This window comes from Scyliorhinus torazame, chromosome 2, assembly GCF_047496885.1.
Source record: "Scyliorhinus torazame isolate Kashiwa2021f chromosome 2, sScyTor2.1, whole genome shotgun sequence".
Taxonomy (NCBI): domain Eukaryota; kingdom Metazoa; phylum Chordata; class Chondrichthyes; order Carcharhiniformes; family Scyliorhinidae; genus Scyliorhinus; species Scyliorhinus torazame.
Window position 1 is genome coordinate 70986896 of NC_092708.1, and position 26364 is coordinate 71013259.

Sequence of the window (26364 nt, forward strand, 5' to 3'; positions counted from 1 at the left end):
TGTCGTTAAAATCCCTGGCCAAAGGTAGGGTTACTATCAGTCGTGCTGGTGTCCTTCTGTACTTCCTACAAACTTCACAGCAGTCACTAACCTGTTCTATCAGTTTAATATAGTCGTCATCCTTTACCCCTGCATCCTTTAATAAATGTTTCAGCCTCCGAGGAGACGGATGTGCAAATTGCCTATGCAGTTTTAATACCACAAGCTTTTCATCAGCTAAAGTCCCATTTTCAACTGCCATTAACACATCCTTAACCACTCTACTTGAAATATTATTTGTCAGTAATGTAATACAATAGTGTCCCGACTGTGTAAGTTTTAAGTCCGCCGTCTTTCCAAAATCTGTTGCCTTATCCTGTTCCATATCCAGTTTCATGTGTGCTTTCTTCATTGACGGTCTGCTCAGAAGCAAAGGTATCTCACTTGATACAACATCCGTGCTAATGAAATGATTCACTCCGGCAATATTGCAAGGGATCACCACTCTTTTCAGCGACGTCAGAGTATTATCATCCCCAAACCTGAAACTTGTGGAACTTTCAAATTCCTTAACCTTGTTACGATTTTCAGCATTCAAAGAGTCCAGGTAACATTTTAACCAGTCAATTCCACACACAGTAGATGTGCAGCCACTGTCCAATACAGCACAGTTGAAGGATTCTGCAACCAACACCCTCATTACCGGCGTAAAACTGCTTGTCAATAGGACAATGCCTTCTTTCTGGTCACTATCTTTTTCCTCTTCTGACTCTCCCGTGTCATATGTCGCTTCAAACACTCTATCATAACGAGTTGGACAGTTGAAAGCATAATGGTATTGAGAGTCACATCGAAAACATCGATTTATCATGCCCCGTTCATTTCTAGGGTTCATCTTCCTATTGTAGGTTCAAACTGGGTTTCTGTCTTCATAATTTCCTTGTCTCGGTCTCCTTCTATAGTCTTGAGCCCTGTTCGTAGCCATACTATTTTGCCATCCTGTTAGTATTGTATCTTCCATATTCTGCCTTATTGCAGGCTGACCTATTTGGGTCATCAGAGCCATCGGAATCGAATGTTTCCCCAGAAACTTTTGTAAAGCTTTTGTCATCTGTTCGAATAAGGTATCCTTATCAGTAAACTGAACTCCTGTCAAAACCAGGAGCCTATCCATGTTGCTCACTCTAGCACAATCAAGTAATTTAAAGGCCAACATAGACTGTGGAAATTCCAGATTGTGTTTCTGCAGCCTTTTATATAGTCTGCCAAATTCCATTATGTAGTCTTCCATGGAGATATCCTCCATTTTCCGGAACTTATCAAAATCCGACCATGCTTCATACGCACTTAACAAGTCATCTTTCTTATAAATCTTATCCATATAATGTAATAAAGTCTCCAGACCTTCTTCTGAGTCTAACTCTTCCAATTCCAGCTCAGAAAGCACTTTGTTTCGTATTTTACTGCCATATGGTAGAGAAAGAGCCAATGCCATACCTTGTTTTCTCTTTCCCAAAGCAGTTACCTTAGTCCATAACTACTGCACTTCTCCATTGGTCGGACGATTCCCTTTAAGAAAATAAGGGAGGATAGTCATATCCAGCCACCTTTATCCTCGGTTCAGCCATATATCCCTTTTTTTTCTCTCTTTTCTCACTCACTCCTTGGTTTGATCTGGAAAAGTTGTATCTTTCAACCCTTCACATTTACATAGCAACCATCCTCTGCTACCAATTGTTAGACGTTTTATTTGCTGTGATATGAAGAGTCTAAAGTTCTGCTCCTTTTTCACAAACACATTTATTTCATTCCAACAGCCTTTGCGCAAAACCCTAACTATACATCACCTGACAGAGGCCACCTGAAGCCCCTTTACATATCAGTGTCAATTAATGGATACTTAACATAAATGAGACAACTAATTGCAAAGTCTCTTAACCCATTACTTAACACAGGGGTGGGGGGGTTGCCATTCCGTAAGGCAGGGACTCACATTGGATACCTGGGGGTGCAGGTTGCTCGAGATTGGCGGGGGGGCGGGCTCCGTAGGTACAACATTTCTAGTTTGGTGGGGAGGGCGAAAGCTGATCTGGCAAGGTGGGATGGTCTCCCTCTGTCACTGGCGGGTTGGGTACAGGCGGTTAAAATGAATGTGCTGCCGCGATTCCTGTTTATTTTTCAATGCCTGCCGATTTTCCTGCCAAAGGCATTTTTTAGAGAGATTGAAGGGATGATTACCTCTTTCATATGGGGCGGGAAGGTGGCCAGAATTAAAAAGGTGCTACTGCAGAGAGGAAGGCAGGCAGGGGGTTTGGGTCTTCCGAACATGATGTATTATTACTGGGCAGCGAATGTGGAGAAGGTACAGAGCTGGGTCAGAGGGGCTGACTTCCAATGGGTCAGAATGGAGGAGAGTTTGGATAGGGGGTCGGGAGTGAAGGCGCTAGCGACAGCGCCGCTCCCGACGGCCCCGGGAAGATACTCAGGGTGTCCAGTAGTAATAGCTTCGTTGAGAATTTGGAGGCAGTTTCGACAGCACTTCGGGTTGGGGGCAGGGTCAAGGGAAATGCCGATTCGGGAGAACCATAGATTTGAGCCAGGGAAGTGGGATGGAAATTTTCGGAGATTGGAGGAGAAAGGAATTAGCACACTAAAAGATTTGTTTCTTGGGGGTCGTTTTGGGGGATTGAAGGAGCTGGGAGCGAAGTATGGGCTGGAGCAGGGGGAAATATTTAGATACATGCACATTTGAGACTTTGCCAGAAATGAGGTACAGACCTTCCCAGTAGAGCAGGCTTCCACATTGCTGGAGGAGGTGTTGACAACAGGGGGACTGGAGAAGGGGGCAGTATCGGCGGTTTACGGGGCTATTTTGGACGAGGAGAAAGCGCTGCTAGAAGGGATCAAGACAAAGTGGGAGGAAGAGTTGTGAGAGGGTATGGAGGAGGGGCTCTGGTGTGAGGTGTTCCGGAGGGTGAACACCTCCACCTTGTGTGTGAGGTTGCAGCTGATACAGCTGAAGGTGGTGTATAGAGCGCACCTTACAAGGGCGAGGATGAGCCGGCTCTTTGAGGGGTTAGAAGATGTATGTGAACGTTGCGGGGGGGGGGCCCGCAAACTATGTTTTGGTCTTGTCCAAAGTTGGAGGATTACTGGAAGGAGGTGCTTAGGGTAATCTCTAAAGTGGTGCACGTGAAACTGGACCCGGGTCCTCGGGAAGCCATATTCGGGGTTGGAAACGACCGGAGTTGGAAACGGGCGCGGAGGCAGATGTTGTAGCCTTTGCCTCGTTGATCGCCTGATGGCCGATCCTGTTAGGGTGGAAATCGACCTCTCCACCCTGTGCCCTGGCATGGCGGGGGGACCTGCTGGAATTCGTGACGCTTGAAAAGGTCAAATTTGAACTGAGGGGAAGGATGGAGGGGCTCTACAATTCATGGGCTTTATTTATTATGCACTTTCGAGAATTGGATCACATCGAACATTAGGGTGTTTGGGGGCTGGGAGGGTTGGAGGGAGAAGGACTGTATGTGTTAATGGTGACTATGGGTGATTCCTGATTCCTTTTTGTCATTTGTTTATGTTAACAAGCGGGCTACTGTTTGGGGGTTTGGTGGGAGGATGGGATCATTGTTATTGATATGGGGATTGACATTACATTCGTTACTGAATATTGTTTATTGTTGGGTGTAAATTTGGGAGAAATTGTGAAAAAGGAGAATAAAAAAATATTGAAAAAAAAAAGACACCACCCAGCTACAATAATCTATGTATAACACTTAATGAATTCCCCCTTAACTGTTTCAATTCAAAAACAAAATCGACTACCAAAAACCACTATTCAAAGGCGAGGCCCAGCACACTGTATTCTCACTTGACTAAGACTGGTCTTGGTCTGTATGATTCTGATCCGGTTTTCAAACAGCAGATTCATAGTCCTTTCGGAAAGCAATTATATCTCCTAAGCCACCACAAAGGTGATTTTTTACTGGAAGAGATATTTAAAATGAAACTAGAGAGAGACAGTCCAAAACACTTATTTTCTCTGTCTGTAGTCCACAGCAGTCAAAACTGAAAGCAAAAGTAAAAACAAACCTCACAGAGCCACAGCCCAGCTCCACCCACACAATGGCATCACTGAAGCCATGTGATGAGACAAAAATCTTTCTTAAAGGGGCATTCACATGACAACTGTCAGACTGGCTGAGATTGTCCAGTATTTTCTGTTTGTGTTTCAGATTCCATCATCTGCAGCAATTTGCTTTTATGCTCAACACCTTACTGGGACTTTGGAAACTCACAGTCTATCTCTTGTTTAGCTGCTGCCATTCTCTCCAAGTGTAAAAGCCTTGCACAGTCTTCCCACTGAAGCAATCTGGGCCCTCTTTAATTGCTATCTTTTAAAAATTCAGAGTACCAAATTATTTTCTTTTCCCAATTAAGGGGAAATTCAGCATGGCCAATCACCTACGCTGCACATCTTTGAATTGTGGGGGTGAAACCCATGCAGACACGGGGAGAATGTGTAACTCCACACAGACAGTGTCCCAGGGCCGGGATCGAACCTGGGTCCTCAATGCTGTAGGCAGCAGTGCTAACCAATGAGCCACCATGCCGCCCCCTTTAATCACTACTAATCAAACTAACCAGGCTTGTTGTCAGGTAGACTGCAGAACAGGTTACACAACCCTCTTAATTTTACCTTAAGTTAAAAAAATCCCAAAACATAACTTTATAAACTTCATAATGGTGACCCGGTTAAAACAGAATATTAACAAAATGTGAGTGGAAAACAATAGGGTTGTTAACAAGCTCAATTAATTCGTCATTTTAAAAAGGTGGGCAGGCTGCTGACTAATAATTTTAGAGACTGGTGTGAGCTGTATTGCCAACCCAATGTCATCCCACCCTATTTTACATTTGCGCAGAGTAGCAGCCACCCCATTTGCTGATGTAAAATCCAGTCCATATTTTACCACTACTCTTCAATGTGTCATGACCCCCTGGGCTAGCGCAGTCAACTTTAGACCCACTTGACCTGGAGTCACAACACAAGTGAGCCATTAGGGCTACTTGAGGTCGCATTCTCCCGGCGCCCACGAGTCACCGGCCGCACCAGAGAAGCTTCACCCGGATGCTGATTAGTACTGGTCTCCGCGTGATGACCACTTCAGCAGTGCCAGGGTGCCCAGGTACCAGGTTGGCACTGCCAAGAGACTGGGCTTGAGGGAGGTTATGCCCATGAAAGGGGGGGTTATGAAGGGTGGGGTTGAACCAGGGTATGAAGGGGCATCATTAAGGTTGGGGGAGTTAACGGGGGGATCCTGAAAGAGGGGTCTCCTGAAAAGGGGAATAGGAAGGTCTGAAAGGGGGGAATCCTCAGCGACCCCATAGTGTTCTCACTTGGGGAAGGAGGTGATGCCCATGTGTGGGGGGTGGTATTGTCTGTGGCTGGGTGTGTGGAGGACACTCAAGCCCACTTAGAGATTGGGGAACCCTTTCAAAATGGTGCCCCAATCTCTGAGAAATCAGTCTTGCTGGCGAGTTCAGCCCTCCACTGCTGAAAATATTTCTAAGTGTGGACTAGATTGGGGACAACCTCCCCAAGATCCAAAAAATGACTCTGTGGGTGAATCTAGGTCTGGATCTCATTGAAAGAGCCGATGCGAAGCACCCTGCCAAACTTGCCCAAAATGATATGTACCCATTTATCGGGAGAATCGTGTCCTCGATGTTGGGCTGAATTCTCTGGTTCCCCAGCCGCGTGTTTTTCAGTGGTGCACAGTTCACTGGCGGTGGGATTCTCTGTTCCCACCACTGTCGATGGGATATCCCACTGAAGATACCTCACATTGTGAGGAAAAACATGGGTGGGGGTGCGCTGCAGGTGGGAACAGAGGATCCCAATGCCCGTTATTTTAAAATACCTGAGGACCTTGTCTGAGCCAAACTGCAGTCATCAGGGGCGAAATTCTCCTACCCGCCCCGCCACATTTCTGCGCCGACCGGCCGGCGGGAGTCTCCGTAACACCGGCCGGTCAATGGGGTTTCCCATTGTGGGGCACCCCCACGCCGTCGGGAAACCCCCGAGCGCCGGCAGAACGGAGACTCCCGCCGGCGGAGAATGACGCCCCAGGTTTGTAAATTTAACACAAATAACCTTTTACTATTTGACAGTCATATAATTAAGCTGACAAAAATGTAACTGACTACCTAATACCCCTTACCCAACTCGCCTTTCCAATTTGCCCCACTCTATACACGCACATGCAGACAGACAACATAGAGGGAAATGGTGGTGGATATGGAAGAAAAATGATAATAAAGGAAAATTATAAAGGATCTCCAATGCACTATGATGGTTTCCAGTTAAAGTCCTTCAGGAGTTGAAGCTGTCGCTTCAATGCCTCTTACTTCTAAGCTTGAGAGGGTTTTCTCTGACAAGGCTGTCACCTTTCTTTGTAGATTCAAGATAATTTCAACTACATAGTAAAGATGTGCCAGGCACTCACTTGTTTCAGAACAATAAAGCAGAGAGAGGGAGAGAGTTCCTTCTTTGTTCAAGGTCTAATCATTTTTGACCAGCTCTTTCAGAAGCATCCCGCAGGAACCAATCACTGACTGTTGTCAGCCAGAACACTGTCCTTAGCCAACTCACAGCCAGCCAATCGAACTGATTTCCTCCAAAGCTGGTTATTAAGATTTCTGTGGCACTGATAAGTCTGTGTTCTCTTCTCCAAACAAAAATTCCTGGAACATTCTGTCCTGACTAGCATGCTGCCTCAGCTTAAGTCCACGGCTTAAAGGCGCATTCCAATTATGAGTCCACGGACCAAAAATAATAAAATAAAACCAAAGAAATCGGAACAAAGGGAAATCAAAAGGAAGTACTCTAACAAATGGAAATAGAAAACTTATATATATTTGAAGTGACAGTGTGGAGTAGGTGTTTGATCTCCAAACATGAAACAGTTCATTCATGAGCAAACTATTGCAGCTCTCTTTTTAAGCGAGAGCTTGGGATTTGTGAATATTGCAAGAGACAGGAAACAAGTTAAAAACAAAGTTTTTATACTTCCAACAGTTAAAATCCTTGGGTAAACAAGTTCTTTGATATATGGTAATATTGTCTTATTTTCGTCCAGTCAGGAGAAGAGTCATTGGATCTAAATTGCAGCAATCCCGATGGCCTGACACCCATTATGGCAACTGTACAAGGTGTGGACATGTTGGAAAAAATTAGTGATCTTACACCAACAGACAGCAGACCAGTGGAGATTGTTCAAGAGCTTCTCAAACATAATAAGTAAGTTTAAGTTTAATACAACAGAAAATGGATTGTTTCAAACAGTAAGACATCTAATTGACTCTATTTTGGTTTGGTATTGAATCCAGGTCAATTTGAATTCTTTGTAAACTGTTGATGACTTTTATGTAGGTATTAGAAATAAGATGACATATTCAAGATTACATTGCTTGGAATATTCCAATGAAGCCAGATTGCCAGTTAATGAACTGCAGCCATGTCAAAGGCAAATTGAATAAATCAATTATACTTCTTTAAAAAACAAGAAGCCCTTTTAAATCACAAAATTGCTTATTACAGATTTAAAATACATTATTAAATATATGAGGGAGAGAAATACAAATTAATTCTTGTTCATTATTACCATGGGGTCCACAGCAATTTGGCAAATTGGATCCAAAATTGGCTTAGTGGCAGGAGGCAGAGGGTGATGGTTGAAGGTTATTTTTCTGATGGGAAGCTTGTGTCCGCAGTGATCAGTGCTGAGTCCCTTGCTGTTTGGAGTGTACGTTAATGATCTAGATGTGAATGAGGGAGGTATAATCAGTAAATTCGCAGATTATATGATAATCGATGGTGTGCCAAAAAGCAAGGAGGAAAGCCTTAGATTACAGGTTGATATAGATGGGCTGGTCAGATGGGCAGTACAGTTGCAAATGGAATTCAACCCAGAAATGTGTGAGGTGATGCACTTTGTGAGGACTAACCAGGCAAGGGAATACACAATGAATGGTAGGACGCTCAGAAGTACAGAGGACCCGAGGGGTCCAGGGGTGTATGTCCTAAGATTCCTGAAGGCAACAGGATAGGTAGATAAGTTGGTTAAGAAGGAATATGGAATACTTGCCTTAATTAGCACGGCATAGAATATAAGAACAGGGTTGTTATGATGAAGCTGTATAAAACACTCGTTAGGCCACAGCTAAAGTATTATGTGCAGTTCTGATCACCACAATGTGGGAAGGATGTTGTAGGATCTCTTATTTTCAAATAAGAAACAGGGTCTGGTGGTAGTTTGAGATTGAGTTTATTGCAAAAACTTGAGTAGTACACGTTCAAGTACAAACAAAATAAATAAAAGCCCAGCAGGACATAAGGAAAGAAACAATGGAACATAGGAACATAGAAAATACAGCACAGAACAGGCTCTTCGGCCCACGATGTTGTGCCGAACCTTTGTCCTAGATTAATCATAGATTATCATTGAATCTACAGTGCAGAAGGAGGCCATTCGGCCCCCTGAGTCTGCACCAGCTCTTGGAAAGAGCACCCTACCCAAACTCAACACCTCCACCCAACACCAAGGGCAATTTGGACATTAAGGGCAATTTATCATTGGCCAATTCACCTAACCCGCACATCTTTGGACTGTGGGAGGAAACCGGAGCACCCGGAGGAGTGAATGGAAAGAGAACAAAGATGAAGAGAGCAGGAAGCACATGCACCAATAACTTTATACCTGCAAGTTTTGATACCACCCCCCCTCTCTGCCCCTAATTGGCTTACAATTTTTGAATTGTGACTTCTGAATGGTGCTCCATACCATCACTCACACTGATATCTAACTTACTGGCTGTGCTTACTTTCTTACATTGTCACATTTATAGTCTGGATTCTGAAAAGCTGATGGGCGGAATTCTCCCCCCCGCTGGGTGGGAGAATCGCCCGGGTGCCGCGCGAGTCCCGCCACGCCGTCCCGACGCCCGTCCGCGATTCTCCAACCCCCCCCCCAAACCGGCGCAGCGCGAATCACGGCTGGCCGCTGGGAGAATCGGCGCTTGCCGTTGGTAATGGGCGAGTGGCGATTCTCTGGCCCGGATGGGCCGAGCGGCCTGCCCAACACGACAGGTTCCCGCCGGCGCCATCCACACCTGGTCGCTGCCAGCGAGAACAGCGCGGGAACGCTGGGGAGGGGGCAGCCTGTGGGGGGGGGGGAGGGGGGGTCCTGCACCGGGGGGGGGGGCTCAAAGGGGTCTGGCCCGTGATTGGTGCCAACCGATTGGCGAGCCGGCCTCTCTGAAGGAGGACCTCCTTTTCTCCGCTGCCCCGCAAGATCCATCCGACATCTTCTTGCGGGGCGGCCGCGGGGAGGACGGCAACCGCGCATGCGCGTGTGACGTCATTTACGCGGCGCCGGTCGCTTCATTTACACGGCGCCGCTTTTACGCGGCGCCAAGGCCCAGCCCGCGTAAATGACGCGGCGCCGCTCCTTGCCCCCCAGAGGTGGGAGAATAGGGGGCTGGGAACGGCCTCCGACGCCGGAGTGAAAGACTCCGGTTTTCACTCCGGCGTCGGGACTTAGTCTCCCGATGGAAGAATTGCGCCCGATGTGTTCCCACAATATACTTTCCCACAGTTACAATATTTTCAAAACTTGGTTTTAATATTTCCCCACAGATGTGATTGAACAAGAAAGGGCTTAGTGGAGATTCAGCAGATGTTGCCTGGGCTGGAGCATTTCAGCTTTGAAGAGAGGCTGGTTTGGCTGGGGTTGTTTTCCTTAGAGCAGAGACAACTGAGGGGGTATTAAATTATGAGGGGCATAGATAGGGTGGATAGGAACAAACGTTTCCTCTTAGTAGAGGGGGTCAATACCCAGGGGGCATAGATTTACAGTAAGGGGCAGAAGATTTAGAGGGGATTTGAGGAACTGCTTTTTCACCCATAAGATTGTAGAAATGTGCAACTCATTGTCTGAAAGGGTGTTAAGAGGTAGGAGCCCTCACATTTAAGAAGTATTTAGATGAACACTTGAAACACCATAGCATACAAGGCTATGGACCAAGTCCTGGAAAATGGGAATAGAATAGATAGGTGCTTGCTGGTTGGCATAGACTCAATGGACCTCCGAAAGGCCTCAACTGTGCTGTAAAAATCTATGACTATGACCGTGACTATCAAATTATTGCTTTGGCAGTAATGTACATTACAATTCACTTGTCTGTTTTATTTTACAGCATTTAATAATTTGTTCTGTTTTTTGCATTATTTATTAAAAGTTGGTTTTAGAATAGTTTGATGCATAAAAACTTAAAATAACCTACTTACCTTTATTATCTTTAAAGGAATATTAAAAACTACATCAGGATTATATTGTAACCATTTTCAGTTCTTTTTACAAATGTTGACTTGGAAAAAGAACTGTGTTTGAAGTTGAAAATATGAACATCAGCATACATACATGTAATAGTTTGAAAAGATCTGATTTAACAACTTAATTATTTAAATTAATGACGTATTTACTGTTTCAGGTAGGTTGGAGTGGGGAAGGGAGATTTTGCACTGCAGGTAAATTAATGAATTGAAATATGCTGAAAATATGCATTCAACTTTATTTTTTTAAAATAAATATATTTTATGAAAGTTTTTCGATCAAACAAAATTTTCCCATTTTAAAACTTTGTAATAATATATACATTGATCGTTTTAAAAATAATAATAATATGCTAACTAATGGCAACTGCCAACAACAAAATAAGAAACAACAGAAATAGCAACTAAAATAGTAACTTCGTAACATCTAATATAAATAACTAATATATAAACACACACATAAAACCTCATAGGACCCAAATGAGCCCTCTCCCCCCACCCCCCCCCCTCCCCCCTGGGTTGCTGCTGCTACCTTTCCTATTTTCCCTTATCGCTCTGCGAGATAGTCGAGGAACGGTTGCCACCGCCTGGTGAACCCTTGAGCCGAACCTCTTAGTGCGTACTTTATCCGCTCCAATTTTATGAACCCTGCCATGTCATTGATCCAGGCCTCCACACCCGGGGGCTTAGCTTCTTTCCACATAAGTAGAATCCTTCGCTGGGCTACTAGGGACGCAAAGGCCAAAACATCGGCCTCTCTCGCCTCCTGCACTCCCGGCTCATCTGCAACCCCAAATATAGCCAACCCCAGCCTGGTTCGACCCGGTCCCCCACCACCTTTGAAATCACTTTTGCCACACCCACCCAGAACCCATGCAATACCGGACATGACCAAAACATGTGGGTGTGGTTCGCCGGGCTTCCCACGTATCTCCCGCACCTATCCTCCACTCCAAAAAATCTACTCAGCCTTGCTCCAGTCATATGCGCCCTGTGTAGGACCTTGAATTGTATCAGCGTGAGCCTGGCACACGGGGACGAAGAGTTTACCCTACTTAGGGCATCTGCCCACAGCCCCTCCTCAATCTCTTCCCCCAGCTCCTCCTCCCATTTTCCCTTCAGCTCCTCTACCATCGTCTCCCCCTCGTCTCTCATTTCCCTATATATATCTGACACCCTACCATCCCCCACCCATGCCCCCAAAATCACTCTGTCCTGGATCTCTTGCGCCGGGAGCTGCGGAAATTCCCTCACCTGTTGCCTCACAAATGCCCTCACTTGCAGATAGCGAAATGCATTCCCAGGTGGCAGCCCATATTTTTCTGTCAGTGCTCCCAGACTCGCGAACGTCCCGTCTAAGAACAGGTCCTTCAATTTCGCAATTCCTGCTCGCTGCCAAGATTTAAATCCCCCATCTATCCTTCCCGGGACGAACCTATGGTTGTTCCTTATCGGGGACCACACTGAGGCACCCGTCACTCCCATATGTCGTCTCCACTGCCCCCAAATTTTCAGAGTTGCCACCACCACTGGGTTTGTGGTGTATTTTTTCGGGGAGAACGGTAACGGTGCCGTCGCCAGTGCTTTTAGACCAGGACGCCATCTCCAGTCTTTTCCATGCCGCTCCTTCCCCTTCCCTCATCCACTTACATATCATTGACACATTGGCGGCCCAATAATAATAACTTAGACTCGGCAGTGCCAGACCCCTCTGTCCCTACTGCGCTGCAGGAACCCCCTCTTTACTCTTGGGGTCTTTCCAGCCCTCACAAAGCTCATAATACTCATGTCCACCTTCTTAAAAAAGGCCTTTGTAATCAGTACAGTGAGGCACTGGAACACAAAAAGAAACCTCGGAAGGACTACTATTTTAACCGCCTGCACCCTGCCCGCCAATGACAGGGGCGCCATGTCCCACCTCCTAAAGTCCTCTTCCATCTGCTCTACCAGCCGTGCCAAGTTAAGCTTATGCAAGGTTCCCCAGTTCCTGGCCACCTGGATCCCTAAATTCCGGAAATCCCTTGTTACCCTTCTCAACGGTAAATCGTCTATTCCCCTGCCCTGTTCCCCGGGGTGCATCACAAACAGTTCACTCTTCCCCATATTCAATTTATATCCTGAAAATTCTCCAAACTCCCTGAGTGTCTGCATTATCTCAGGCATCCCCTCCACTGGGTCCGCGACATACAACAACAAATCATCCGCGTATAATGACACCCGATGCTCTTCTCCTCCTCTAAGTACCCCCCTCCACTTCCTAGAGCCCCTCAGCGCTATGGCCAGTGGCTCAATTGCCAACGCAAACAGTAACGGGGACAGGGGACATCCCTGTCTTGTACCCCTATATAGTCGGAAGTGGTCAGATCGTTGCCTATTTGTAATCACACTTGCCACCGGGGCCCTGTACAGGAGTTGAACCCATCTAATGAACCCCTCTCCAAATCCAAATCTCCTCAGTACTTCCCACAGGTAGTCCCACTCCACTCTATCAAATGCTTTCTCTGCATCCATCGCCACCACTATCTCCGCTTCCCCCTCCGGTGGGGGCATCATCATCACCCCCAGCAGCCTCCTTATATTAGCATTCAATTGCCTCCCTTTAACAAACCCCGTTTGATCATCATACACCACCCCAGGGACACAGTCCTCTATCCTCGTCGCCATCACCTTGGCCAAAAGCTTGGCATCTACGTTCAAGAGGGAGATAGGCCTGTATGACCCGCACTGCAGCGGGTCTTTGTCTCTTTTCAGGATCAGCGATATCGTCGCCTCCGACATCGTCGGGGGTAGTGTCCCCCTTTCCCTTGCCTCATTAAAGGTTCTCGTCAGAAGTGGGGCCAGCAGGTCCACGTATTTCCTATCGAACTCCACCGGGAACCCATCTGGTCCCGGGGCCTTCCCTGCCTGCATGTTCCCAATTCCTTTTACCACCTCCTCCACCTCAATCTGCGCTCCCAGTCCTGTCATCTCCTGTTCCTCAACCTTCGGGAACTCCAGCTGGTCTAGGAAACGCATCATTCCCTCTTTCCCTTCCGGGGGTTGAGCCTTATATAGCCTCTCGTAAAATACCTTAAACACCCCGTTCACCCTCTCCGCTCCCCGTTCCATCTTTCCCTCCTCGTCTCTAACCCCGCCGATCCCTCTCGCCGCCCCCCTCTTCCTAAGTTGTTGGGCCAGCAGCCGGTTCGCCTTCTCTCCATATTCATACTGCACTCCCTGTGCCTTCCTCCATTGTGCCTCCGCCTTACCCGTGGTCAACAAGTCAAAGTCCGTGTGCAATCTCCGTCTTTCCCTGTATAGCCCTTCATCTGGAGCCTCCGCATATTGCCTATCCACCCTCAAAATCTCCCTCAACAATCTCTCCCTTTCTTTACCCTCTTCTTTACCCTTATGGGCCCTTAATGGAGTTCAGCTCCCCTCTAACCACCGCCTTCAGCGCCTCCCAGACCACTCCCACCTGGACCTCTCCGTCATCATTAATCTCTAGGTACCTTTCAATGCATCCCCTCACCCTTACACATACCCCCTCGTCCGCCAACAGTCCCATATCTAATCTCCAGAGTGGGCGCTGTTCCTTTCCCTCTCCTACTTCCAGATCTACCCAATGTGGGGCATCATCTGAAATGGATATAACTCCGTTCCTGCCACCTTCGGGATCAGCGCCCTTCCCAGGACAAAGAAGTCTAACCGGGAGTACACTTTGTCGACATGGGAGAAGAAGGAAAACTCTTTACTCCTTGGCCTAGTAAATCTCCAGGGATCCACTCCTCCCATCTGCTCCATAAAGCCCTTAAGCACCTTGGCCGCTGCTGGCCCTAGATCTGGACCGGTCCAGCCCTGGGTCCAGCACCGTGTTGAAGTCATTACCAACTTTCCCATCTCCAGGTCCGGGATGCGCCCCAACATACGCTTTATAAAGTTCACGTCATCCCAGTTCGGGGCATATACATTCACCAGCAACACCGCCTCACCTTGCAATCTGCCACTCACCATCACGTATCTACCCCCACTGTCCGCCACTATGGTCTTCGCCTCAAACAATACCCGTTTCCCCACCAGTATTGCCACCCCTCTATTTTTCGCATCCAAGCCCGAGTGGAATACCTGTCCCACCCATCCTTTTCTTAATCTGACCTGATCCGCCAGTTTCAGGTGCGTCTCCTGAAGCATGACCACATCTGCCTTTAGCTTCTTTAGGTGCGCAAGTACCCTTGCCCTCTTAATCGGCCCGTTCAACCCTCTCACGTTCCACGTGATCAACCGGGTTGGGGGGCTCTTTACCCTCCCCCCTCGTCGACTAGCCATCCCCTTTTTTAGACCAGCTCCTCACCCGGTTCCCAAGCACCCGCTTATCCCCCCGACGGCGCCCTCCCGTCCCGACCATCCCATCCCGTAACAGCTCCCCCTTCCCCTTAGCAGCAGCAACCCAGTTAACCCCCCCCCCCCCCCCCCCCCCGCTAGATCCCTCTCTACCTTAGTTGCTCCCCCCATATTGCTTCCGGAAGTCAGCAAACTCTGGCTGACCTCGGCTTCCCCTGTTTATCCTTAGCCTCCCATTATGTGAGGCCCCCTCCTTCCTGCGCCCCCTTTTCCCGCCACAATTTCCATAGCGCGGGAACAAAGCCTGCGCTTCCCTCTCGGCCCCACCCCTGATGGCGCAGCTCCCTCTTTCCTTCCCCCTCCCCTTCCCCACCGGCGCCCACATTTCTTCGTGTGTGTCCCCCTTCGAGGGGAAAGAAAATTTTCCCCCATCTGATTCACAGTCTCTTACCACCACCTCACTACTTCATTTCAAACACTCTTTCTCCAATCTAGTCCAACTTCTCCTCTTCAATAAATGTCCACGCCTCTTCTGCCGTCTCGAAGTAGTGGTTTACCCTGGTATGTAACCCACAGTCTTGCCGGCTGCAACATTCCGAACTTCACTTTCCTCTTGTGGAGCACCGCCTTGGCCCGATTGAAACTCGCCCTCCTTCTCACCACCTCCGCACTCCAATCCTGATACACGCGGATCACCGCATTCTCCCACCTGCTGCTCCGTGTCTTTTTCGCCCATCTCAGAACCATCTCCCTGTCCTTGTAGCGGTGGAACCTCACCACTATTGCTCGAGGTATTTCTCCTGCCTTTGGTCTTCTCACGAGGTCTCGATACGCTCCCTCCACTCCCAGGGGGCCCGTCGGGGCCTCAGCTCCCATTAAGGTATGGAGCATCGTGCTCACATACGCCCCAACGTCGGCTCCCTCTGCCCCTTCGGGAAGACCCAAGATTCTTAAGTTCTTCCTCCTCGAGCTATTTTCCAGGGCTTCCAGTCTCTCCATACACCTCTTATGCAGTGCCTCGTGCGTCTCCGTCTTCACCACCAAGCCCTGTATCTCGTCCTCATTTTCGGCAGCTTTTGCCTTCACTCCACGGAGCTCCATCTCTTGGGTCTTCTGCGCCTCCTTTAACCCCTCAATCGCCTGCAGCATCGGCGCCAGCACCTCCTTCTTGAGCTCCTCCACACATCGCCGGAGGAACTCCTGCTGTTCCAGGCCCCATACCAACTGGCCTCCCTCCACCGCCATCTTGCTTCTCACTTCCCTTCTTTGCCGCTGCTCCAGAGGATCCTCCGCAATCTGGCCACTATTATCTCTTCTGTCCATTCACATCTGGGGGGACTCCCTTCTATGTCGCCTCACAGTGGGTTTAGCCTTCGAAAATTGCCGTTGGGGCTCCCGATAAGAGCCCAAAAGTCCGTTAAAACGGGAGGTGCCGAAACGTGCGACTTAGCTGGCCATCGCCGCACCCGGAAGTCTCCATTCAACTTTATTAAAAGGCCAGACTGAAAGAGCAGTAAGACCCACTATCACTAACAGCCAGGTCATCCAGACTCAAAACGTTAGCTCCCTTTTCTCTCCTCAGATGCTGTCAGACCTGTTGAGATTGTCCTGTATTTTCTGTTTTTGTTTCAGATTCCAGCATCCGCAGTAAATTGCTTTTATCAGCAGTATAACACACCACATGAATGCACTTAAAACTTTACCCAAAAATATAATGCTTTTAAAAATATATATTTTCCTTTTCATAGAATCACTACAATGCAGAAGGATGCCATTCGGCCCTTTGAAAGAGCACTCTACCTGGGTCCACTCCCCTCGCCCAACCCGCCCTAACCGTAACCCCGCCTGCACATCACTAAGGGGAAATTTATCATGGCCAATCCACCTAACCTGCACATCTTTGGACTGTGGGGGGGGAACCAGAGCACCCGGAGGAAACCCATGCAAAGACATGGAGAGCATGCAAACTCAACACAGATAAAGCTGGAATCGTAAACCGGGTCCCTACAATATGAGGCAGTAGTGCTGACCTATGTGCAACCTGCCGCCACATTTATAATATCTATAAGCTTTTCCACTTTTATAAATATACATAAAAACCATGTTCGTATCATATTTCTATTGAATGAGGTACAATATTATGTTGCTATACAGAGGTTTTAATTTTAACAATTCAAACAGGAGATCGGTTAATCAGACTGCATCCCAAGTGAAAAGCACAGTAAGAAAACAACAGACTGATGTAACACCAAATCAATTATCACTACAAGGTAAATTTGCTTCCTTCTTCTTGAAGTCAGGCTTTCAAGCATTTTATGACTCAAAATTACTTCCTTCCCATATTTAAAGGAATGTAGAGTGAAATCATTTAGACAATGATCACCAACTGCCCTGCCAAGCATAGAATGTTCTACATCCAGAAATATTGGAAGTTAGATATCTAATAAGCAAAACTTTCAAATTCATTTTAAATTTGAAATGTCTGTAACACTATTCAGTATTTGATGGGAAAATAAGCAGTTTCTAAGAAATTTAATTTTGATTCTGATAATTGTTTAATTTTGGTATGTGTCACAAATTTAAATTTAAACAGAAATGCCACTCAATGTACGGTGCTCCCTTTATAAAGATTGTACAATATATATATATTTGTTCATCAATATAATTAGTGTATGTATATCAATCAATTAGAATCAATATATTTTATCTTTGTGGTACATTATTCTAATTCAGGGTTTCCCAAACATTCCGAGCTGCGGAACCCCTAGTAGCCTACCAAGAGTGGGCAAACCCAAGCATTTTCATAATATAGGCGCTGCTTTGTTTTCTGCGAAATAGATGCAACCACAGAAATCAAAAGTAAACAAATCTTTTGTAGCTATATCTATGCATATATTAATCTGGTAATAATTTAAAAGTTGTCTGATTAATAATATACAAGTCTTACCCTTTGTTTTAATGGGAGGAATGATGCTGGAAAACTAGTTCTAATATCGGACACATACATCTCTTTCTCCCTCACACACACATACACTCACGTTTCTGTCTAACATTCACACACACAAACACGCATCTCTGCCTCACATTCACACACACACGCCTCTGTCACACATTCACACACACAAGCCTCTGTCTCACATTTACACACACGTGTATGTCTCACATTCACACACGCACAAGTCTCTGCCTCACATTCACACACGCACAAGTCTCTGTCTCACATTCACACACATGCGCCTCGGTCTCACATTCACACACATGTGTCTCTGCCTCACATTCACACACGCACAAGTCTCTGTCTCACATTCACACATATGCGCCTCGGTCTAACATTCACACACACGTGTCTCTGTCTCACATTCACACATGCACTCATGTCTCTCTCTCTCTCACATTTACACATATGCTCACGTCTTTCTCTTACATTCACGCACATTCCTCTCCCACTCGCCCCTCACTCTCACATTTACACAGATTCACCCTCACCCTCTCAAGGCCTGAGAGTCAGTTAATGATCCAAACTAATTACCTAAATTTCACATCTGTACATGGCCTTCTGTGTATTATGTGCCCATCGGGGAGTGGTTGTAACCACTGTTACAACATATTTAGAATATTCAACAGACTCTTAAATGGCATAAACCATGTTATACATCAAGGTGTATGGCTGAATGGCCTTAGCAACAGCAGCATCTAGAAAATTCTGCACGCGCTAACAAAAATTAAACGAGGATCATTGTTCTTAAACAAACATAAAATTATTATAAGGAGGTACTGCCCAAATTAATTTTTTGGAAATCACAATTTAAAAAAAATCTTATGTCTTTGATTTTGTAGCCATGCAACCATAGGATATTTTTGAAAGCTCTCCTAATACAGAATCACCTTTTTTAGACAGCTTCCTTGCATATGAAGAAAAGATCGGGATAAACGTTGATCTGAAGATCTGTGGTTCACAGGTAACAGATGGGTTTCATCTTCCTGTTGAAACAGCAGTCAATTTTGAATAAAATAAACCAAAACAGATTTTACTTAACATAAGGGTTTCTTGTAATCTTCAGTGATGTTGCGACACTTGGAATTTATAATTTTCCTATAAATAAATATTTGGGACTTTCTTTCTGGTGATGCAAACAAAGATATAATAAAGGGATTGATGAGCTTATCAAACATTGTAATGTGCAGGTACTTCTGTACAACATGCAATGAAGTACAATTAAAAAGAAAATGCTGGAAATACTCAGCAGGTCTGGCTGCATCCCTTTCCATGATTCAGGCCACAAAACAAAAGGGTGGTAGCAAGCAAACACACAGCTTCGAGACATTAAACTTGAACTGTCAACAGTACAATAAAGGCATCAGCAATCTGCAAAGCAGTTCTTCAATACCTTCAGCAGATTTCTCAGTCGAAACCCATCCACCACCCCTTCCTAGTCTCCAGCACTGGAATAGGACATCTTCCTCCCTTTCCTTGCTCCAGGCCACAGAAGGAAAAGCGGCAGCAGCAAGCAGACACACAGCCTCCAGGCAATTGAATAGCATTCGGGTCACTCTGCCTCTCTCTCCCCCTCCTGCAGCTCCCAGCAGCAGGCTCACAAATGCAGGAATAATCATACCAGAAAGTCATACTGACACAGAGCACTGCAGAAGAGTGAAAGAGCATCTCTTCCCCTTCTTCAGACTCCAGTTTACATCCTCCTTTTGCATTATTACTGAATCAGAAGAGGCAGTCGCAAACAAACAATGGACCTTCAGGCATTGCAGCCACAAGCAGGAGTGTGGTAGTCTGTGTAGAGGCATTACGGTACCTGGTAATGCTGGAACACCATTGGTAGATAGTGTATGCTTCCTATTGGTCAAGCTGTATGGTAGCTCTGCCCTGCTAGGCAGGGTATAAGAGCCCGTGCCGCCCCAGCAGCCTTCATTCTGTACCTGAGCTGCTGGGGGAAACATCTAGCTTATTAAAGCCTTCTGTTGGACTACAACCTCGCTTTAGTGGTCATTGATCGTGCATCAAGGAGCAAACATTAAACACAATCTGCAGCCAGATGAGAGCTGCGAAGAGCTCTCACAACCAACAAGGCCAATTCCTCATGAGCAAGAGCCTTCAGCTGTGAAACCAGAAACTGCCCACACTCAAAGGACCAAAAGCAGGGCTCTGTCCTCCCCCCCCCCCCGCGAGCACTGGGCAGCAGCTCCAGTGCCCGTCAGCTGCATGCTGGAAAATGGAAATGGCCACTCACCTCCTCAGTTCCCCTCAGCGGCCATTATGCCAACTTCCCATTTTTAAGAAGGAATACTAAACAACGCCCGTGTGATTTCTCGCTGGGAGCCGGTTAATTCCCTGGAGACCATCGCATTCAACTTCATACAAATTAGCAAGAAAAAGCAGTAGACCTGAAGATAGAAAAGAGTTTAAAATTCAGCAAAGATTGATTAAGAAGAGGAAAATACAAGATGAAAGTAAGCTAGGGGGAGCACAAAAACTGAATGAAAAAGTCTCTATAGGTATGTAAAGAGAAAAGGATTGACAAAAATGAATGTATGCCCCTTACAGTCTCTTTTGTTACCTACCGTAGTGTGTTTGGTAACACTACTCAGCGTAACATGCGTTACTCAATCCAGTTGCTGAAGACGCTATCTGTACCTTGGTGAAGAAGACTCGAAGTCGTCCAGAGGTATTGAAAGGTTTATTGAGTAACTAAGTTAACAACTGTGTGAGTTCTTTACTTTAAGATCAATACCAGTAGAAAGGTTACAAAGTCTATATACAGTAGCTATGTCTGACCACACTAATTACCCTGAGCTAAATCAATGCTCCTGTTCTCGTCACAGTCTAATCACTAAGAGGGGGAGGAACAGCTTGCGTCTGGCTTTTATACCCGCCAGTGCTGCCCTCGAGTGATCTTCCGATTTCCCATTAACCCCTTATGTACATGCACATACAAAGATCACTACATCCCCCCCTTTTGTTTGTGTTACATATTTTCTGTATGTTGTTAAGAAAATGGAACAAACAGAATTGATGTAGAGTGCAAATGCATTACATAAATCAATGAGTTAATCAGTCCAATGGTCACAGGTTCAGACGATTGGGTTTGCATCTTATTCGAGTTGATCTCCTGGGTGGGCATGGAGACACTGAGGTTTTAATATCCTTCTGTTCACCGACTGATGGTGTCAAGCATTGTCCAGTGAGTGAATCATGTAGATTCAACGTTGGAAAGACAGGTTCAGGAAGTGGAACCTTTAGCAGGTCTCGCCAATTGCATCTGAACAGCGCACCCTCGTTGGACTTTACAATATATGAGCATGGCGCTGCATGTTGTATCACTGTTGGCATGTTGGACCATCCTCCACCTGGGTGTCGCAGTCGAACCATGTCATTGACTGCTAATAGTTGCAGCGGTTTTGCATGCTGATCATAATGCTGCTTTTGTTTGAGACGTTGGTGTCGTAACTTGTCAAGCACTTACTTGTGAGTTATCCGGATAGCTGAAGTGTAATGCTGGTAATGTTGTTCTCATATCTCGGTTGAAAAGCATTTGAGCAGGTGATAGCCCTGAGCTTAACGGTGAGGATCTATATGATAATAGAGCAAAGTGAATGTCGGAATGCGAGTCAGTGGCCTTGCTTATGAGCTGTTTAACAATGTGCACACCTTTCTCAACTTTGCCATTTGATTGGGGAAAGTGTGGACTTGATGTCCCGTGGTTAAAATTGTATTTCTTGGAGAATTCCGACCACTCCCAGCTCACAAAGCAAGGACCATTATCGGACATGACTGTTTGTGGAATACCATGCCTCGAGAATATTTCCTTACAAGCTTTGATTACTGATGCAGAAGTGAGATCCGGGAGTTTCATCACTTCAGGAAAGTTGGAGTAATAGTCAATGATAAGAACATAGTTTCGACCCGTAGAATGAAACAAATCTATACCAACTTTAGTCCATGGTGACGTAGTCATCTCATGCTGCTGGAGTGGCTCCTTACATTGTGCTGGTTGATGTTTTTGACACGTGTCACACTTCATGTTTGTAATGTCATCATTGATCCCAGGCCAGTACACAGATTGCCTTGCTCTTCTTTTGCATTTTTCGATTCCGAGATGTCCATCGTGAATCCTGCGGAGTATGTCTGACCTGAGCGTTAGTGGAATGACAATTCTGTCATTTCTCAGTATTAGTCCATCCACTACTGACAGTTCAGTTTGGATATTTTGGAACTGCGGACACCGTCCTTTTGGCCAGCCATGCTGAAAGTTATGAATGACCTGGAGCAAGGTTGCATCTTTTTGTGTCGCCAGATGAATTTGCTGCAGCTTCTCGTCAGATGCCGGGAGAGTCGCTCTGCACAACTGCACTTGAGCTTCAACTTCGCCAATGGACGCAGGAGGTGAGCTGTCAGTGTCAATGGATCTGGATAGTACGTCGGCTATGATTAGGTCTTTTCCCGGAGTGTAGACTAATGTGAAGTCATACCTCCTCAACTTCATCATCATGCGTTGTAGGCGAGGAGTCATGTCATTGAGGCTTTTTTCAATTATGTTGACCAGCAGTCTATGATCAATCTCTACGATGAACGTGGGAAGCCCGTACACATAGTGGTGAAATTTTGTTATACCTGTGATCAGCCCCAGACACTCCTTCTCTATCTGTGCATACTTGCACTCTGTGGCGGTCATCGCTCTAGATGCGTATGCAACTGGGACCCAATTTGATTGGTCTTCTTGTTGGAGAAGTACCGCACCTATTCCATCTTGTCTGGCCTCGGTGGAGATCTTTGTAGGTTTCGTTGGGTCGAAGAAAGTCAAAGTTGGAGCTGTCATCAATTGATGCTTAAGATCCACCCACTCTTCTTGGTGGTGTGGAGTCCAGTCAAACTCTGTTTCCTTCCTTATCATGTTTCATAATGCTGATGTCCTCGTCAATAAGTTTGGTATAAACTTGCCTAGGAAGTTAATGAATCCAAGAAATCTGAGCACAGTTTTCTTATCGTTTGGCTACTGCATTTTCTGGATTGCAGAAATCTTTTCATTATCCGGCCTCAAACCTTGCGCTGATATAGTGTCACTCAGGAAGGTCAGAGATGAGCATGCAAAGGTGCACTTGGAATGGTTGAGTTTCAACCCAAACTGGTGAATTCTTTTAAAAACTTGTCTTAGTCGAGCAATGTGGTCTTCTTTTATCGTTGACCAGATGATAATGTCATCGACATATACTCTAACACCTTGAAGTTTGCATGATTCTGTGTTGGAGAGTGATATTTTGCTGTTGACTTACACTGGGAGGCAAAATGATTCAGTTTGGAGAACTTCAAACATTTTCCTTTGTGCAGCACATTTCCCTTTTAAGTGGGCGTTGCCACAGCGGTAGCACATCATGATGTTCTTGATGTCATGCGTAGGCATTGATTGTGAACGCGCAAATCGATCCTCTGTCTGAATGCGGTATTTTGCAAACTGCGCGTGCGCAACTTCTTGCGCATGCGCAGAACAGGATTTTGCCGGTTTGCGTCTCTCTTGAATGTGCGCAGGAAGAAGATGCCTGTGAGGAGAGGACACCATTTTGACTTCTTCCACCTCGTGGAGGAATTTTTCCCTGTTTTTTTTCTGAAGCAACTCAAGGTACTGCTGTTTCTTTTGTTCTTGCGCTGTGCACTTTGCTATGGTGGTTTTTAGAGTTAAATCATTTTGTTGAATTAGTGATTCCCTTAAGTGTTCATCTGAGAGTCCATAGATTAATTGATCTCTGATGATGGAATCTGTTAAATCAGCATAGTTACAGCCTTGTGCTTTAATCTGAGATCTGTACCAAAATTAGAGATTGTTTCGCCGTTTCTCTGGAACCTGTTGCGTCGGTTAAATCTCTCCAGGATTTCATTAGACTGCATTTTACAGTTGATGCACTATCAATTACCACAAAGACGAGAGTAGTGGAATAATCGAGGTTTTATTGAGCAAGATGTTGTGCCTCCTGTAGCTGGAACCAGAATGGCTGCAGCACAGGCGAGCACACACATTTATACGCTGCCTACTGGGCGGAGCCAGCAGGCAGGGATTTACCCATGTACCTCTACTCTACGGGCAGTGCCGTAATACATGTAATATGCTACTAGTGGTGACAACCACATTCACCCCGTTAAAAAGAGTCCGGCGGGGGTGGTGGAAAACATTACCAAGTTAAGTCTGTCAGGGGCCTTGACCCTCCTCTGCGATCGCCTCAGTCCTGGTGGTGATGTGGGCGCCGACTTGGCCACCTGCGAGTCCGGGAGCCTGTTGTCCTCGTCTTCGTCACCCCTGAGTGGAACCAGTGGGAGGACGGATCCTGCTGGGGTGAGGGCTGCGGTGAGGTTCGCTGGAGGGAGGGTAAGTGGCGCAGGGGTGAATGAGGCAAAGGCGGGGGGAGGGGGGGGGCGGCAGTGTCAGGTCAGGGTCATGGGTGGGGATCCAGCAAGTGCCAGGTCCCGGAGGGAGACTGTGTCCTGGCGCCCGTCGCGGTGTGCCACATAGGCGTACTGCGGGTTCGCATGTAGGAGGTGGACTTTTTCGACCAAGGGGTCCGACTTCTGGGTCCGCACATGCTTCCAAAGGAGGATGGGTCCAGGAACGGTCAGCCATGTTGGGAGCGAGACCCCGGAGGTGGAATTCCTGGGGAAGTCAAACACATATTCGTGAGGGGTGTCATTAGTCGCGGTGCAGAGGAGCGATCAGATGGAGTGGAGCGCATCGGGGAGGACCTCCTGCCAGCGGGAGACCGGGAGATTTTTAGACCGCAGGGCCTTCCAGACCATCCCGTTCTCCCTCTCCACCTGCCCGTTTCCCCGGGGGTTGTAGCTGGTCGTCCTTCTCGAGGCAGTGCCCTTGCTAAGCATGAACTGACGCAGCTCATCACTCATGAAAGAGGATCCCCGATCGCTGTGGATGTAGGTGGGGAAACCGAACAGAGTGAAGATACTGTGGAGGGCTTTAATTACCGGGTCGTGGAGGTCAGGTTGTGTCGGGTCAAAAGCTCTCCAGGGGCCTCAGAGGATGTTCAAGCCTGCAAGAAAAGATAAAAGAGAGAGGTTAGTAATAATGGTAGTCTTAGAATTAAATTTTAAAAGATTAGAATGAGTATAAGATAAATAAAAAGAGGACCTGTTAGGGATAGCTCGCAGAGAGTCACCTTGCTCCGGTGCCATCTTGCTGAGGATCTTTTGGGGAAATTAATGGGAATAAAGGTGGATAAATCTCCGGAGCCTGCTATTCAAAAAGGAGGTAGAAAGAAAACAGGAAGCTATAGACTAGTGAGCCTATTGTCTATAGTCGGCAAATTGCTCGAGACTATTATCAATGATTTCCTAGCACAGCATTAAGAAAGCGGTGGTGCGAGCAAAGTCAGCATGGATTTAATCATGCTTGACAAATCTGCTAGAATTCTTTGAAGATGTAACTAGTAGAGTTGACCAGGGAGAACCGGTGGATGTAATTTATTTCGACTTTCAGAAGATATCGACAAGGTCTCACATAACAGATTACTATGTAAAGTTAAAGCTCATGGGATTGGTTTAGCACAGGGGCTGGTTTAGCATAGTGAGCTAAACAGCTGGCTTGTAATGCAGAACAAGGCCAGCAGCGCGGGTTCAATTCCCGTACCAGCCTCCCCAAACAGGCGCCGGAATGTGGCGATTAAGGGCTTTTCACAGTAACTTCATTGAAACCTACTTGTGACGATAAGTGATTGTTATTATTTATTATTGCGCTTGGTGTCTTGAGGTGGCTAGAAAATTGGTTAGCAGACAGAATGCAAAGAGTTGGAATAAATGTTTTTTTTCTGATTGGCAGGCAGTGACTAGTGGGGTAATAATAATAATCTTTATTGTCACAAGTAGCCTTCCATTAACGCTGCAATGAAAAGCCCCTAGTCGCCACATTCCAGCACCTGTTTGGGTACACGGAAAGAGAATTCAGAATGTCCAAATTACCTAACAGCACATCTTTCGGGACTTGTGGGAGGAAACCGGAACACCCGGAGGAAACCCATGCAGACACAGGGAGAACATGCAGACTCTGCACAGACAGTGACCCAAGCCAGGAATTGAACCTGCGACCCTGGTGCTGTGAAGCAACAGTGCAAACCACTCTGCAGGGATCTATGCTAGGTGTCCAACAGTAAATTAATGATTTGGACATGGAAAGTAAATGTATTGTCTCAAACTTGCAGATGATACAAAGTTGGGTGGGAGGGTGAGCTGTGAGGAGGATGCAGAGATGCTTCAGCGTGATTTGGACAGGCTGAGTGAGTGAGCACATGCATGGCAGATGCAGTATAATGTGGATAAATGTGAGGTTATCTACTTTGGTAGCAAAAATAGGAAGGCAGATTATTATTTGAATGGGTGTAAAGTGAGACAGGCGGATACTCAGCAAGACCTTGGTTGTCCTCAAGAACCAAGCCGCTTGAATTAAGCGCATAAGTACTGCAGGCAGTCAAGAAGGCAAATGGTATGTTGGCCTTCATAGTGAGAGGATTTGAGTATAGGAATAGGGATGTTTTACTGCAATGGCATAGGGTGTTGGTGAGGCCACACCTGGAGTACTGTGTGCAGTTTTCGTGCCGTCATCTGAAGAAGGATGTTCTTGCTATGAACACATGAGTCATGAACACCACCCAGTCCATCACGC

At 46.4% G+C, this 26364-nt stretch overlaps 1 protein-coding gene across 2 annotated transcripts in view; it reads left to right on the top strand.

Annotated features, from left to right (window-relative positions):
* map3k19 (mitogen-activated protein kinase kinase kinase 19) overlaps positions 1 to 26364 on the top strand; it is a 257278-nt gene that overhangs the window by 65680 nt on the left and 165234 nt on the right. The window contains exons 2-4 of one of the 2 annotated variants that reach the window (XM_072472572.1): positions 7125 to 7285; positions 16880 to 16968; positions 18593 to 18657. In XM_072472572.1, the coding sequence (XP_072328673.1) occupies positions 7182 to 7285; positions 16880 to 16968; positions 18593 to 18657 (258 nt within the window). In that variant the 5' untranslated portion in view covers positions 7125 to 7181. Of the gene's footprint in view, positions 1 to 7124; positions 7286 to 16879; positions 16969 to 18592; positions 18658 to 26364 lie in introns of those variants that run through there. The other variant, XM_072472582.1, reaches the window with a different exon arrangement.